The sequence below is a fragment of the Artemia sp. Qi Xiang Cuo genome, chromosome 10 (genome assembly GCF_049724085.1).
Source record: "Artemia sp. Qi Xiang Cuo chromosome 10, ASM4972408v1, whole genome shotgun sequence".
NCBI lineage: Eukaryota > Metazoa > Arthropoda > Branchiopoda > Anostraca > Artemiidae > Artemia > Artemia sp. Qi Xiang Cuo.
This window is the reverse complement of record NC_142803.1, coordinates 37,669,628-37,687,571: the sequence shown is the minus strand read 5'-3', so window position 1 is coordinate 37,687,571 and position 17,944 is coordinate 37,669,628. Positions and strand designations below refer to the sequence as shown.

General features: G+C 33.9%; 1 protein-coding gene across 1 annotated transcript in view; it reads left to right on the top strand.

Annotated features, from left to right (window-relative positions):
• Positions 1-17,944, top strand: part of dre4 (SPT16 homolog, facilitates chromatin remodeling subunit dre4) — a 78,117-nt gene that overhangs the window by 35,433 nt on the left and 24,740 nt on the right. Inside the window, exons 5-10 of the mRNA XM_089095395.1 lie at positions 766-912; positions 2,655-2,806; positions 8,267-8,381; positions 9,971-10,119; positions 12,370-12,556; positions 14,120-14,293. Of these exons, the coding sequence (XP_088951521.1) occupies positions 766-912; positions 2,655-2,806; positions 8,267-8,381; positions 9,971-10,119; positions 12,370-12,556; positions 14,120-14,293 (924 nt within the window). The remainder of the gene's footprint in view (positions 1-765; positions 913-2,654; positions 2,807-8,266; positions 8,382-9,970; positions 10,120-12,369; positions 12,557-14,119; positions 14,294-17,944) is intronic.

Below are 17,944 nucleotides of genomic sequence, written 5' to 3'. Positions count from 1 at the left end.
GGGATAGAGTCTTTACCTTGATAAATTTGGGACCTGATAGTTTTCTGGGTTTATAATAAGTGTAAATGTTATTTTTCCTTAGATTTTTTGAAATATGGTCTGAAACCCCATTAACGTATGGGAGACCAAGGTAAACTGAATTTTCCCTTTGATTTGTGTCTTCTGTGGAACTATCTGATAATCTTTTAATGCGTTTTTCAATTACAGAATTTATTAAACTAATTGGATAACCATTCCCAAATAAAATATCTCTAAGGTGGTTGAGCTCTATATCCAAGAAACGTGTTGAACAAACTTTCAATGTTCTATCAACTAGAGAAGTGACAACTCCTCTTTTCACAGCAGGAGAATGATTAGAGGAATAACTTAAGTAACGGTCATTATGTGTGGGTTTTCTATAGACACTAAATTCGAAACATGAATCATTTCGGTGCACCAGAACATCTAAGAAAGGAAGACGTCTCTCTACCTCTGATTCCTGAGTAAATTTAAGTTTTGGATCCAAGGAGTTGAGCAAGTGAAGAATAGAACCCAATGACTTGTCACCATGCTCCCATAAATAAAAAACATCATCTTTAAAAAAAACTCAATATTCAGGTTTATATAAACTTTACGTAATAGCCCTTACTTCAAGGTCTTCCATGAAGATATCTACTGAGCCGAGTCGCTCCTTACTTACAGTTCGTCACCACGAACTGATTGGTTGTTTTGGATCATTGTGATATTTTGTGATATGATTGTGATATTTTGAATAATTTTATTCAGATTGACATCGGAGTATCAATGGCTTATTTGATGGCATCAAAAGAGGAGTCAGAGATCAGTACGCTGAAAAAAGCCTCTCAAGTTTCCGTTGATGTTTTTAATAAATATTTGAAAAATCAAATTATGGATATAGTTGATGCAGATAAGGTAGCGTATTTTATTTATTTTTAGTTGTACAGTTATTTCCAAACAATTTTTGTATTTGTAGCACATATAGGGAATGATATGTCTTTCCGCGGGTTGTTAAATAGTAGTATATTGGTCCCTTATATTCTTGCATATACTCTAACCGCTGTATATGTTTCTTGCATATAAAACTTATTTATCATGAGTGCTTATTTTAGTGTTTATAATATACTTACTTCTTAAAAAAAGAATATACATACAAAGAGATGTAAGCGTTTTTCGTTTTGTTTCTTAACTGGAAGTTGAGAATTCAAAACAGAACAAAATAAGAAATGTGTAATCAATTATAACTTAAAATTGGATAAGAATAACTACATTAAAAATATCACTGAATAGCAAAAAGAGGAAAAAATAAGATTTTACTTGAAAATAAGTTATGACGCAATGGAACCAAAAGTTGATTTTTTAATTTTTTTCTATTACTTAGAAATTTTACTTTTCAGAATGAAATAGTTTTTATTTATTATGATGGGATAATCTGGTATTATCAGGTCCTGTTTATTTCGATTAAAATAGAAAAAAATCCCGTTCAGGTTAGACGACGACTTGAGATGAGTTGATGGTCATAAAAAGAGAGTGAGGGGAAAGGATATGCATCCCATTTAAAGCAAGGATGCTGTGCTTCAAACGGTATTTCTTGGAAGTGGATTAAGGCATAGGTTTTTTGCCGCTTTCTTTTCGCCCTCATCAGAATAAATTTGAACTTCCCCTCCCCACATAATAAAGTGAATGAGCATTTTTGATTCAAAGAAGGGGGTTGGTAGTAGGCTTATTATTGCTAGTATGAATTTCAGCTAACATTCATTTACTAAGATGTCTGACAATAAGGGCTCTGCAAGATCTTTTTCAAATATTCAAACGGATTTTGGCGAATGAAAACAAGCAAAAGAAATCGTAAGTGTTTCGCACCAATATTCACCCTCCCCACTTTAATGTTAAAAAATAAAAAGAAAGGATAAAAGTCGTTAAAAACTAACAACACAGAAAAAGTAATAAATAGGGTTGCAAACCTACGAATTAAAAATAAAAACAAATGAATAAACTTGCTTTACTGCAACTGGAACGGCATAGCTAAGTTGTCTTTTGGCTTCCCAGGATATTGCTTCCTTCTTTTTTGGTGCTGTAGGCGAATGATGACCAGTCCCCAGTATTTGCGATTTATTTGGTATTGTTTTTATTGGCCTTTAACGCGTCTTCAGCATGTTGTTTTGTCATGTAAAACAAAAAGGGTCTCCTTGTAAGACAAATCTTTTGACTCGAAAACTTTTCGATCTTTTTACTGGTTTAAAATATTACACTGAAAAACCAATCGGATGAAATTTGACTGCTTGATCCTTTTTACTGGCTTAGTTTTTCAGAAGTAAACAGAGGAGGAGCATCATGTTTTAAATATATGGGTTATTTGGCTTTCGAGACTGCGTCACAGATATAAACCAATGAAATTAAAGCACACTTTTTAACACGGAAGTATAGCAAAGTAATCTCTCTTTTTTTATTAGTTGGATTGCGTAGGTTAAAGGTCCTGTTTGGATATAAGCACGCTCTACAATTAGTCCTGCTTTACATTGGGCTTTTGCTCCACAATTGTTCCAAATTTGTTCATATCGTCCTGCTTTTGCTTTGTAAGTTTGGCTTTTTGAATGTTTAGGATGTGCCTAGGAATAATCTTGAAGCGAATCTAAGAGAATATATTTCCTTTCTAGAAAATAAAGCATTCGAAATTGGCAGAAGGTGTAGAGGCTGCAATGACCGACAAAAAGTATGTTTCCGGTGTGGATACAAAACAGATAGATGTTTGCTATCCACCTATAATTCAAAGCGGTGGAAATTACAGTCTGAAATTTTCTGCCATGAGGTTAGTCCGAAATCACTAGTTTAGTTCAATTATATAAATAGGGTATTTTTTCAAAGCTTAAAAAAGATGAATTTTTCTTATTAATCAAAACTCTTTACTCCGTTAAACCGCCTATGGTCAGCACATTGGCGAACACTCGTTCCCAATCACGCCCTGTTCCAAGCTTTCTCTCTCCATGTCAAAGGAATCCCAAAATATTTAGGACATTTTTTGGAATGCTACCCCGCTATAATATTTGGCTTCTGACCATTCTTGCGCCCTCTTCCCTCTCCCCCCTCCTTAACAATTATTTAGTAAAACCGTTCTGGATATACGATCTTTGTACATCCTGAGGACCTACCTAAGTCATCACTAAGCTTTGTAACAAGGATGTCTTCTTGAACAATTTTTTTTTATGGCGATCGTGTAGCATATAATGATAATGTTAACAATTTAATAAATAATTTTAACCCACACCATCCAGAAGTAATGATAATCGTAGAGTAATAGAAGAAAAAAAAGAACCCAAATGTAAAATTAAGTTACAATTCAGTTGATAAAACAAAGTAACTATGTTATAAAATGGCGAAAATTGGGAAAATGGCAACTGGCATATTTTGTGCAACATGTCTGGACATCAGACTTATAAACTATTCTACTAATACTGTGCCAAGGGCGTAGATAAAGTTAAGATGTGTAATATATGAACCTTGATTTTTGTAACTTAACCCTTACATACAAGGGGGTAAAGACAAGAAAGATAGAGAACAGAATGATCCCAGAAAGTAGAATATAACTTAACTAGAGTAATTCTATTATGCTTCCCACGATTAGAAATAATTTTAGAATGACCGTTGAATTTTCTTTTATATCACGAATAATGCGCTGTCTTAGATAATAAATTGAATTTGCAACCATGATGCCTAACCACTGAAAAGAGGAACAGAGGCTATAGGGAAACCGCATCATACTTGGAGAGTATTAAATAAAAAACAAGTTTTTTTTAACTGAAAGTAAGGAGCGACATTAAAACTCAAAACGAACAGAAACTATTCCATATATGTAAGGGACTGTCCCCTCCTCAACACTTCGCTCTTTACGCTAAAGTTTTTTATTGTTTTAAAAATAGATTTGTGAGAAAGAGTCAAACTTTAGCGTAAAAAGCGAGACGTTGAGAAGTGGACAGCCCTTTTCATATACAGAATAATTTCTGTTCGTTCTAAGTTTTAATGTCGCTCCTTACTTTCAGTTAAAAAACTGTTTTTTTTTTAAATTTAATTTCTGAACGTTTTTTAATTAATGTAGGTTTTGATTTTGGCTCACCGTGCATGAATAATCAAAACGAAATTTGTATATTAATTTTACATTTTTTTTTGGCTATAAAGGGGTTTTTTGAAATTTTGATTGGACGATTTTGAGAAAAGGGGGCGGAGGAGGGGGCCTAGTTGCCCTCCTATTTTTTCAATTATTTAAAAAGGGCAGTAGAACTTACAAGCTTATTTACGAACCTTTTTATTAGTAACAAATATACGTCACTTACGTAATGCACTTCAATATTCGTAAATTTTTACTACGTACATTAGGGGGTTCGCCCCCTAGTCAATACCTCGCTCTTTACACTAAAGTTCGAATTTTGTTCTAATTCTCTAAGAATGACCCCTTAATCCCAAAGGCCGCTTAATTAGAATAAATAGCTCTTATGAAAGTGCTAAAAAAAACTTTAGCGTAAAGAGGGATGTCTTGACTAGGGGGCGAACTCCCTCATTTACGTAATAATTTCTATTCGCTTTACGTTTTGATGTTCCTGCTTACTTTCAGCTGCAAAAACTTGTTTTTTTATTTAATTTCTGATCGTTTTTTAAATAATGCTGGGAAATCCGGTGCTTCCTTCATAGCAATGCCCCTTCCTCCATGGAAAGATCCTCCCACGTAACCCCCAACCCAACCCCCACTACCAGGAAAATCCCCATTGAAAACGTCTGTATATTTTCCAATAACCAATACTATATGTAAACATTGGGCAAAGTTAATAACTTGCAGCCCTTCCCTTGGGGACTGCGGGGGATTAAGTCATCCTCAAAGACATAGTTATTACATTTTCTGACCATGCTGAACAAAATGGCTATCTCAGAATTTTGATCGGGCGACTTTTGGGAAAAAAGGGCGGGGGAGGGGCGAAGTTGCCCTCCAATATTTTTGGTCACTTAAAAAGGGCACTAGAACTTTTAATTTCCATTCAAATGAGCCCTCTCACGATATTCTAGGACGACTGGGTCGATAAGATCACCCCTGGGAAAAACAAACAAACAAATAAACCAAACCCGTGATCTTTCTTCTGGCAAAAAATACAAAATTCTACATTTTTGCAGATAGGAGCTTGAAACCTTTACAGTAGGGTTCTCTGATGCGCTGAATCTGATCGTGTGATTTTAATTATTCTGTGACTTTTAGGGGATGTTTTCCCCTTTTTTCAAAAATAAGGCAAATTTTCTCAGGCTCGTAACTTTTTATTGGTAGGACTAAACTTAATGAATTTTTATATTGAAGATCAGCATGAAAATCTAATTCTTTTTATTTATCTATTGGTATCAAAATTTCTTTTTTTAGAGTTTCGGTTACTATTGAGCCGGGTCGCTCCTTACTTACAGTCCGTTACCACGAACTGTTTGATAAGGTACAGCCAGACTGTTACACACTAAGAACTCACGCTTATCATCAACGTTAAGAGAGAAACTGTTTTTAGAAAAAAAATGGGGAATTTTTGGAACCATGGCGAAAGACCGGCTAAATTTCTCCATGAATTAGGGGATTGTTTGCACAAGCAAGATAAGAATTGTTTGTACACACAAGTAAATAATTTGACCTGATGTAATATAAAATATTAGAACGTTTTGAATATATCACATCTCTGCTTTATTTTACGACGAAAAGGTCGATGGGGGAGGCCTAAATCTATCAATGTGAAGTCAGAGTTCTCATACCAATATTGTTAAAAAAAGGAAAAATACAGACTCGTCGTCGAAGGCTTTAGATAGATCCAAGGCGGACAGTAGCTTGATTCATCAGTGACCAGAGGTCCGACCCTTAGACGGGAGGTAAAAGAGGGTTTTGTGGAGAGGGCTCCCCGAAGCTATATTCTTAGGCTGAAATGGTTCAGATTTGAGCAGAGGCTCTTTGTGCCATTTTCAGAGAATATTGAATCTCTCTTCATCTCTGGGTAGGTACAAATGTTGTTTTGAACACCCCGCACTTTGACATTATTTGGATCCTCCATAGCAAAGATCTGGTTCTTTCCGTTTACTGAATTATATTTTAGAAATTTAATTTACAGGATTTTAAGATTAAATAACGTTGAAAATTAGTTGAATCTTTGAAAAAAGGACAATTTTCGTATTTTTAAAGCAAGTTTAGACTCTTCTCTATCAAAAAGTCTTGAGTTACATCATAATCAAACAGTTCGTGGAACTGTAAGTAAGGAGCGACCCGGCTCAATAGTAACCGAAACTCTAAAAAACGGAATTTTGATACCAATAGATACTTAAGAAGAATCAGATTTTTATGCTGGTTTCAAATATATAAGTTTCATCAAGTTTAGTCTTACCCATTAGAAGTCACGTGCTTGAGAAAATTTGCTAGCTTTTTGAAAAAAAGAGAAAAAACACCCTTTAAGTCAGAGCGCTTTAATGAAACCCACCCCATTAGGTTTAGCGCATGATAAAACTCTAATATAGAGGTTTCAAGCTCCTATGTAAAAAAATGTGGAATTTTGTATTTTTTGCCAGAAGAAGGATCACAGATGCGTGTTTATTTGGGTTTTTTTTTCAGGGGTCATCGTATCGATCCAGTAGTCCTAGAATATTGTGAGAGGGCTCATTCGAACGAAAATTAAAATTTCTAGGGCCCTTTAAAGTGAACCCAAAAAATGGAGGGCAACTTGGCCCCCTCATTTTTTTCCCAAAGTCACCCAATCAAAATTTTGAGATAGCCATTTTGTTCAACAATGCCGAAAATCTTATTAATATGTCTTTGAGGATGACTTAATCACCCACAAGTCCCGGGAGAAGGGCTGCAAGTGAAAAACTTTGCCCATTGTTTACATATATCAGTGGTTATTGGGTAGCATAGAGGTGTTTTCAGGAGGAAATTGTTTGTAGTGGGGGCATGGTTAGAGTAGGGGTTACGGGGGAGGATCTTTCCATGAAGGATATTTCCTTGGGGGAAGGAACATTTTTATGCGCCAGATTTCCCAGCATTATTTAAAAAACGATCAGAAATTAAATAAAAAAACAAGTTTTTTCAACTGAAAGTAAGGAGCAACATTAAAACTTAAAACGATCAGAAATTATTATGTATATGAGGGGATTTGCCCCCTAGTCAATACCTCGCTCTTTACATTAAAGTTTTTTAGTACTTTCAAAAGAGCTATCTATTCTAATTAACCGGCCTTTGTGATTCAGGGGCTTGTGATTCGAACAAAATTTGAACTTTAGCGTAAAGGGCGAGGTAACGACTGGGGAGCAAACTCCCTAATATAAGTAATAAAAACATACGAATATAGAAGCTCGTTATGTATGTCAATACGTAAGTTGCGTCAAAACACAATGTCAAGAAAGCCAATTAGCCAAAAAAGGAAAATTAATATGCGATTTGCGTTTTAAATATCCATGTTCGGTGAGCCAAAAGCAAAGCTCCATTAATTCAGAAACGTTCAGAAATTAAATAAAAAAAAACAAGTTTTTTTTTTTACTGAAAGTAAGGAGCGACACTAAAACTTAAAACGAACAGAAATTATTCCGTATATGAAAGGGGCTGTCCCCTCCTGAACGCCGCGCTTTTTACGCTAAAGTTTGACTCTGTCTCACAACTTTATTTTTTAAAACAATAAAAAACTTTAGCGTAAAGAGCGAGCCGTTGAGAAGGGGACAGCCCCTTTCATATACTGAATAATTTATGTTCGTTTTAAGTTTTAATGTCGCTCCTTACTTTCAGTTAAAAAAAACTTGTTTTTTTTAGTTAATTAGACCAAGGAATGTAGTGCAGCCTGGTTTCAATATCATTGTTTCAAGGAGAATATATGCCTTAAATCGTTATATTCGTTCGGTCAGTCTTTTTTATTATTATCATTATACAGAACCTAAAAGAGACAGAGAGAAAGAGAGTGAAATGGACTAATAGTATGATAGGATTAAGACCGACCTAAAGCTAAGTCAGGGCACTAAGGTCCTTTTTCAAAGTACCAAACTGTATTTGTTCATGCTTTATGATTAAAAATGAAAACAAGTACAATCCTTAGGGGGGGGGGGCTAAAACAGAAAGGATGTATTTTTAGGTGGCTATTTTTCCAAGGAAGGGAGCCTTTTGAGCGGTCTCAGCCCCCCCCCCCCTCTCCCCCAAATGGGCAAATACGATTGTGTATGATTTTTATTATTCGTTTATTTATGTTTAGAACTTGAAGGGGATCTAACTCTGAATTTCTTTTAGTGATAAGAATATTCTACATTTTGGAGCCATCGTTTGTTCTCTAGGAGCCAGGTACAAATCCTACTGTTCCAATATTGCACGTACCATGATGGTCAATCCCACTGAAGAGATGCAGGTGATTTTATTGCTTCATCTTATTTAGGATCCACAGTTATCTCAAATTTTTATTCGGTTTATACCATGAAACATTTTGTCTGAATAACGCCGATTCCTTGGTAAATCCTGAAGGTTAAAGTCAACTGACATCATTATAAGTTGGTACTACCGGTTCCCTTTAGGTTAAAGAGTTCTTAGGAATTGAGGCCCTTGTAAATAGTAATATTAGGGCTAGAGAATATTGGGTTGCTCCTGTGCTGTTTAAGCCCTTTTTCGCCATATAAAATGGCAGTTTAATCGTGCTTAGTTTTGGTAATTTTACTTTTATGTGAATCTGCTAAGCAGGTTTCCGTAAAATACGCTGTAAATACGCTGTTATGTATTTTTGTTTGACGAAGCTGTGACGAGTTGGTAGTAATTGTTCGAAATTCTAAATTTGTGACTAACAGACTGTAGGATCCTTGCCTTTTTCGTGCCTATATTTCGTTGTTGTTTTTTTTTTTGGCTTGTGGGTGGGGAATCCCCACACACAAAAGATTTTTTCGGGGGGGGGGGGGATAAAGTGCATCAAAAATTGGTTTATATTTATCTTTGTTACCCCCCCCCCCCCCCCCACCTGCGAATACGACCTTGGTGGAGATTATAGTGCTTTGAAGTGTCGAATTAACTATAATCTTATGTTGTTATATTTTACATATGAAATGTAATATCCAAGGCTCAATATATCCAAGGCTCTATGTAATATCCAAGGCTTTTCTTCTTTTTTTCAGTTACACTTGAAGAACAGTCAGATGCTAAGGGCAAACATTACGATACTAAAAACCCTGTAATAACAATTATTGAGTATAGTTTGGAAACGTGGGCATTTCGAAAAATAGAACAAAATATACTAAGTATTTCCTATAGGAATTGTTTCTAAATAGAACGAAGCAGAACAAACTTGTGCGCAATTGTGCGGCTCCTAAGGGACCAGAAATTTGGAGAATTGTTGTTAGCAGTAACCGTAATTATATTGCTTCTCAAAATAATTTGTCCTACTTTGCTCCACTTTCATCTGCTCTCCTTTTTTTGTTTCTATTAAAATGGTTTGCTCAACGAAAATTAAATTTGAATAGTCAGGGAGTTTAAAGTGAGTTTTGGCCCTTGGCTTCTTAGTTTAAAAACATAATTTTAAGAATTCGCATCTCACTATTTTGGCTTAGTCGTGACGATGTAAATTGAACTGTTGGGGGGTGGTGCTCCTACACACCTGAAAGAGACAGCAGTTATGTAGGTTATTCTAAAATATTTAAATCGTGAAACCCTTCGTAGGCTTATACATAGCTCTAGTAAACTAGACAAGACACTTATAATTGATGCCCTTTTCAGCAGTGTAATATTTTAAAAAAAAGGATGGTGACTACTGCTGTACAATTTTCAGCTATAAGTAGCATTAAATCATTTATTTTGTCTATGTCTTCAATTAGTAGTATGGTTTCTATTGAAAATAAGCTGATGATCTGTTTTCTTTTTATAATGCCACCTTTTTTTTATGTATTTGTTGACCCTATTGTTAATGGATGCAAGTCCTGTTTAGATACTATATATTTTTTTTATTTTTTTTTTTAGAAAAATTACGAATCTCTGCTATCCATTGAGGACAAGATTCTTGACCTGCTTAAACCTGGGACAAAACTCAGTGAAGTCTACGAGAAAACCATTGAATTTGTCAAAAACGAACAGCCAAAACTTGTCGAAAAATTAACAAAATCCTTCGGGTAAGGTTCAATTGACTGCAAATAAATATTGCTATATTTTGTCATTTTTAGGTGATTTATTGGTGCTTTAACTGCAAAAACATATTTAAATTTTCACGAACTACAAAAATAATATAAATGAAAAGTGCCTGGTTCTGATAACTATCTCTGGAGTTTCTGATATTTTATTTAGATGCCGCTGCTCCTTATTTAGTGCCATATGTTTTTAGCTCCTTTTTGTTGATTTTTTGATCATTTTTTTCTAATTTGGCGCATGCTTCTACCAAAAACTGCGTGTATTGACATATTGAATTGTTCAATACATTGGAATATATTGAGCTGTATATATTTATTTAACTGTCTCATTAATTGAGAATTGAACGGACCGAGTCCGTTGATTTTGAATTGAATTTATCAAGTATTTTGGGCAATACGCTGCATCAAGACTGGGCTGGGTAATTGTAGATAGAGAAAAGCCAAGACAGATAGTCCAAGTAATTGAGAGGCAAATGTTTAAATGGCTGGGGCACGGGTAAATGGCAAGAGTATGAATGACTCTCTTATTGGACACATACTTGTCAGGTTAGTTTTTGGAAAGGCATGCCTGCCTAGAGCCTTGAGCCTAGCCATAAATATGGTTGTGTAAGTTTCCAGTTAACCCTTTAAACAATCAAATCTCATTTTCACTTATATTTAGATCATCCGTAACTACTATTCACTGTCTGCCAGCAACTAAGTCTCATGATATTATAGTTTTTATACCTTACTAGTTTCCTGGATCTGCAGCTGTTAAACTATAATCACGTTGCTGAAACCTGCTGTAAGAATTAGTTTGCCTTCCAACGTATTGGCACCAGTTTTAAATGTCGAAGTCGCATAAAATATTGTTTTGCAATAACGGCTTTGCTCGGCCTTGAATTTAATGTGCATAATGGGGATCTTGCAGTTAGGAGCCATATAGCTATGAAAGGGTTAGGAGCCATATAGCTATGAAAAGCTGAAATTTAGAAACTATAGGTAGTCTCTAAGAAAAATAGTCACCCCATCTTATGCCACCTGCCAGTTGATCATCTTACAGCTCATCGCCCCAATACCAATGGACTCTAGTTAGAATCCTTTTCCTTCCAAGTTTATGCTAAATAACTTTTATTAGGAAAAACCTCTTGAAAAAAGTCAAATGAAAATGTTTTTTTTTTAGGTATGCTCACGACCATACAGATAGTTAAACTTTGATATATTCACTGCAGTCTAGAAATCTGTATTATGTACCATCTATAATTCTATAATTATATCTATAATTAATCTGTAATAACATTCTATAATCTATAATAACATTTATAATTCCAAATGCTTTGGTTAAAAAAAAAACATGGTTTACCACGCGTTAACCAACTTTTAATGCTAATTTATATCATTAAAAATAAATCTGTCGTCTAATTATTTTTTTTAGCAGTTCTTTAATTTAATTTTATGTTTATATTTGCTGTAAATTGCAAAATCTTCCTAAATAAAGTCATCAGTTAATCTTAGTAAAATACAGTGCAAATTAATGACTGCAAAATAATTCTGCAATTATCGAGAATAGTGCGGAAACGCTCAAAATGACCGCAAATGGCGTGTATTTTGTGTCTTGTTTTTGATCCTCTTTAATCAGCATTAACATAGGTCATACCTATATTTAACAGCGGATTCTGAATATTCTGGTTTCACATACCTTCCATAAAGAAGCACAAAGTGAGTATTTGGAATGGGGGGTTGCAAATATTGGCGATTGGGATGTGAAAGGCTGGTCATCCCTTTGTTTGAGGCATTTATAGCTTGTTTTTAATTCTGATGAGTAACACTGCGTTATGTTTGGTGCTGTTATAACGTTTGCTACGTTTGTCGTAATGTTTTTTTGTATTGATGAATTTTTAGTCATAATTCAAAGCACTTTAGGAAAATGTGTTATTATTATTATTACGTTATTATTATTATTATTTTTTTTTTTAATCGCGATTTTAAATTCTCTCTATTTATTTCGATTAAACCTGAGATTTTTTTAATGTTGCTAAATTGATTTTTTTTTTTTTTTTTTAACTATTACTTTTTTTTATCGTAAAATAGTTACGGCCTGCCAACTATACAGAATATCTTATGAATTTTCAACACTCTTTGGGTTTCATATAATAAAGGCAGATAAACTATACTGTGAGTCTCTGACTGGGAGTAACTCTGAACCTGAAACTTTTCTGCATTTTAAATAACGTTCCATGTTCTTTACAATTCCAGGTTTGCAACTGGAATTGAATTTCGTGAAGGCTCTCTTCTGATTGGTCCGAAAAACGATGCCAAAATCAAACAGGGTATGGTTTTCAACGTCAGCGTTGGAATTACGGATCTAAAAAATCAATCAGCATCAGAGAATGAAGCTAAGACTTATGCTCTATTTATTGGTGATACAGCTGTTGTTAACGAGGTACTTATGAAGTTCTAAAATGTTTTTTATAGTATAAGTTTTGTATTATTCGCATTTATTTTTTGGGTTTTTTTTCATCCTTTCAAACATAAATTTTTAAGATTTACGTTGCTTTGATAGTGTGAAGTGTTGCAGGAACCTTTGGCCGGCTGTAAGACAAAGGTGTTGCGTGAGCAACGCTTTTGTTTTGTTTCTTTACCGTTTTACTAACGATGTAGTTGTCAACTCCTTAGTTTTCTCAGTCTTAAGAAAAATTATTTAAAAAAGTAATCACGTTCCTTTAAATTTGTCTCAAAACACGCTGCTTTTATTTAAAAACTGACTTTATCCCATATTGTTTGACGCCTAATCAATATTTGGCGCTTAAAACTTTCAGACCGGAATTTGTGTATGATTCTGGTTCAACAAGACACTTATGTGCCTATCTTCCAAATAAAATCTGACAGTGAGAGTGGCAGGTGGTGTTCGATAGGCCAATGGCCCACATCCTCTTTCCTTAAAAACAGATTGAAAAATTCTTACATGATTATGCTTCAAAGAAGTACCTTTCTGATAAAAACCTGTTGGCGAGGGGATATTGGAGGGATCATGGGCCCACTCTATGGTCTCAGATCATACAGGTCGAAAACCATTGTATGATTTCAATTTTAACAATATCCAACTTAAAAAATTTGATGTTGGTATTGTGGTGGATTTTAGGCGGGGGGTAAAATCCTTTCTCTGTTCCACTTCTTAAAAAGGTGCAACATTCCTGCCTTTCTTACAGGGCAGGGTTGCGAGCATTTGGCGGATAGCAGGATACAGTTAGAGGTCCTTACATACTGTTGGAGGGTCGACTTTATGTCTTCAATCGTACTGATTGAAAATATTTAAGTGACTGCTGTATGATATAAATATAAATATACCTGTGGGGATAGGTGATGCTAGATAGACCACGGGCCAGCGTTAGTCCTGTAATTATATATATACTGAACATCATTGCATAATTTCGATTCAAACAAAGTACAACATGCCTAACTTTCCGTGGAAAAGCTGGTGGGGGGGGGGGCACTGAGGGTCTTTATTCCAATTTTGTCTTCAGTAAGAGATAGAAAATAAACACGCCCCGAAATGCCCACATTTCTTGTCGGACCCTCGGAACTTTCAATGGGGTGTAACACATGAGCTTGTACCTTTAAAAAAGAACTGTATCAGTTAAAGTGATACCACTCCTGGATCTTTAAATTTTTCACCGTAAACAGTGCCCCGGCTAAGCTCATTTAACATCTAAAACAGAAAGGGCCTAAACATCATGTGTCTTATGTTCTTTATGGAATGATATCTATGTTGAAATGAGTTTCCTACTTTTTTAATATTTTTTTCTTACAAAAAAGACTAGTTTTCTTACAAAAAGACTAAAAACTCCAAACTGTAACAAATCACCGGTGTTACTCCCCTGTAAACAAATTCTTATGCTCTTTATAGACTGACATTTATGTTAACATGGGCTTCCTACTGTTCTTTTTTTTCTCTTACAAAAAAGACGAGGATCTCCAAATAATTTCATTGACATTGCATATTTAGGGTCAGCCAGCTACTGTTCTAACACAATCAAAAAAGCGCGTGAAGAATGTTTGCATTTTCTTGAAAGAGGAAGAAGATGAGAGCGGACAAAGCGAACAGGAAAATGAGCCTCCAACGCCTCCTGAACAGTTAGGAAGAGGAAAGAGATCAACTGTCCTTGAAAGCAAACTCCGCGTAAGTAACTTTCTCTCTCTTTCTCGACCCTATTTTCTTGATTGGTGGAGCCTGAGAAATATCCTAAATCATTTTATATGGTTTTATTTCAAAGTTCGACGTGATTTATTAATTACCATATTGCCCACCTAATTGCAGTTGCTTGATTTTGTTTTGTATGTGTTTAATGGGTTTGATTGTGTAGGACCAATTTTACTCTAACAAATAAAGGAGTCAGAGTTCAATTTTATTCTCATCATATTCTCTTGGGATAAATATTTTCAAGGCTATGCCTTGGTTTCGCTTTCTCCTTAATGTAAGTTACTTTTTCTCTTTATTCTTTGTTTTTGTTTAACGTATTTGTAAAAAGAAATTCTGGTTATTTAGATTGTATTTTTAATTAGTAAAGCGAATTTTCAAAAGTAGAACTTGTGTATTTTCAAAACGAAATCTCGAGTGTGAGCGTTGGCTTATTTCTTGTTATTTTTTTTTACCACATCATTTTTGGATCGTTGCTTGATCTTTGCACTTTACTTTGTAATACCGTATTTATTTGCTCTGTATTGCTCAGTTGAAGATTTCATATTCTTTTTCCATGTCTGTCTGACGACAGACATGCAAAAGAAAAAAAAATTCACCCTTACCAAGTATAATAGCTAGATTCTTATCAAGTTGAAAACAGCACTAGTCGTTTTGAACGTAATGGTTTTTACTTCCTAATTATCATCAAGTATGAAAATGATAAGAACCAAAGGTAGAGAAATTATAATGAGGTTAATTATAAATTATAGAGGTTAGAAAAATAATTTGGTGGAAGTAAAATAAATCAAAGGCAATTGGTAGCTCAACGTGAAAGAAACAACAAAAACATCAGCAGTTCAATTACATTGAATATAAGTTGAAAACTATATAATTGTTTGATGATCGTAAAAAATGTAATTCTTTTCGGGCAACATTTAAATAAAACAACATTTATCTTTCCAGAAAAAGATAAATTTCCGTGTGTATCCATGTCAGTAATGAAAGAACTGGAAAGACGATTTTTTTTTTCTTTGATTCCTTTGATCATATATTGTTGGTTGCCTCTTTTCTTTGTAAAAATCTATGAGATCACAAACACAATACCTATTTAAATAAAACGAGAGCTCATAATTGATTGAGCCGGTACATCAAATTCAGTTTAATGTGTAACCAGACAGGAAAATGCGCTTAAGATTATGCTATATAAAGAAGAAAGTTTTAATTGAACCTTTTAATGAAACTGACTTTAATGCTGGCCGTCTAACTTGCATCAAGAAAAGGCATTTCCGATGCCATTATTAGTATAAACTCAATCTTTACGATCTAATTGATTTGATAACTGAAATTTAATTGCCTTTTATGTTCTAATTTAAACGATAATTTGGAGTTAATTTGTAAACTTTACATTGTAGTTTCTCACTTCCAGATTTTTCATTTTAGAAACTCTTGGCTGGATTCATCTGTTTTATTACTCAATTCGGTTTTCTTTTTCTTCATTTGATTAGCCTGAAGTTCCATTGTATGAACTTCCCTTTTTGAGTCCAATCTTTAATGTTAAGTAGTTCTGAGAATAATTTTCCTCAATATATTTTTTCAATTATTGTAACCGTCGTAATATCAAAGGAAAGGGAATTTGTATTCAGTTTTACTAACGGTTTGGATTGTCACGATAATCACTTTTCAGGACTTTTACATGCATTTTTTTACATATTGATTCAGTTTCCTTGAATTGATGGGAAATATTCGGTTATTGTTCAGTTTCACTTTTTTCCGTGATGGTTTTTGCTTTGACACATATTAGGCCCGTTCTTTTGCACTAAGATCTCGCATCTTTTTGCAAAGATTTCCGTTCTTTTCGCTCATCTTTGTTCTAAGATCTTACAGCTCACTGACGTTAGCAAAAGGTGTGAAAGGCGCCATCTTTCTGCTATATAGAACAATGATGAGAGAACTTAGATGATATACTCATCTTTGTTTTTAGACCATTGATCAGAGCAGAATGATGAAAGACGTTTGCATAAGAACGCTATAAGATGTAAAATCTTAGTGATAAGATTTCACTTTTGAGCGTTCTTTGTCAAAAGATATAATATCTTAGCACAAAGATGAGTAAAAGAACGGCCCTATTGTAGTATTTTCGGGTCTTATTCAGAATCCTTTCAGATCTCTTCTTGATGAATCTATTTATATATATATATATATATATATATATATATATATATATATATATATATATATATATATATATATATATATATATATATATATATATATATATATATATATATATATATATATATATATATATATATATATATATAATACATATATATATATATATATATATATATATATATATATATATATATATATATATATATATATATATATATATATATATATATATATATATATATATATATATATATATATATTATGTATGTATAATTAAGTCATTCAGGAGCAGAATAAGCTTCCTCTTCTTTTTCAGTTCACAAAATTTAACGTTAAAGCAGTTGTTAACTTTGAGTAGTAATAATCAAGATATTCTTGAAGATATTATTGTCCAAAACTGATAGAAATTTCGTACATTTGATTTTTCGTACACTTTTGGACCAACCTCACTCCAAAACGTAAGATGATCCGTAAATTGTATTCAGAACCAATAGTATAAATTTTTTGTCATTTTTGTGTTTAATTGCTTTGAAGCAGTAAGTCCATATGCGATTTGGTCAGTTACCTCCATTATAACGATGTATTTCTAAACTCTAAAATCAGTGTAGACTTGCTTCAGCCCAATTATACAAAAATAACAACTGTCCAATACAAGGTATACAATTGACAGTCGCATCATGTCTTATTCCTTTAAATTGTTCTTCGTTTACTCACTGTTTTTCTTTGAAATTAATCGTGCTTGATTCTTTTCATGTTTAAAGGGAGAAACTGTAAGTTGATGCATGTATTTTTATTACTTGTTTTTCTCTCTCATATGCTACTAAAGAAACAAAACCGGAAATGTGATAATAACGAGCATGCAGAGGCCAAAAACCCGAGCCTGTTCTTTGCGATGGTAGAAGGCCGGAGTTGCCAACAATAGCGAGGAAAGGGAAGCAGTGCAGGGCTATATTTGTAAGGGGTCGAAGGCTGGAGCCGTCATTGGTGCGGGCCAATGGCAGAAAAGTGAGTGGGGGGAGGTCTGAAAAAGCCTATTTTATAAAGGGTATTAGATTGTAAACTAAACTTCTGAATGTAATTAGGACTTCCTTGGGCGAGAAATAGGAATAAGACAACGCACTACCTAATCTATTCCAAATTGTACAAGTGTACAAACGCCCATTATAATGGTGTTTATTTCACCTGATTTGTATGAAAATTGGAAGGAATAGTTTAATCATTTAAATATGGATTCCGAATTGAGGGGGGGGGGAGTCCGTAGTCATGATAGTTGTCTAAAAGTTTGGAGATTTTACTGAATTTTATTTAAATACGTCCAAATTAGAGAATGATAACTTTATTTATTTGCAATCAAAAGTAATCATGATATTCGCCATTCACAATCTAATGTGAAACTTTGGACATATCTTCGTAAGTTGTCCATTATGACGTATGTTGAGTTTGGCTGTCATTAAGTCAACAGGCCTGTAGAGTCAA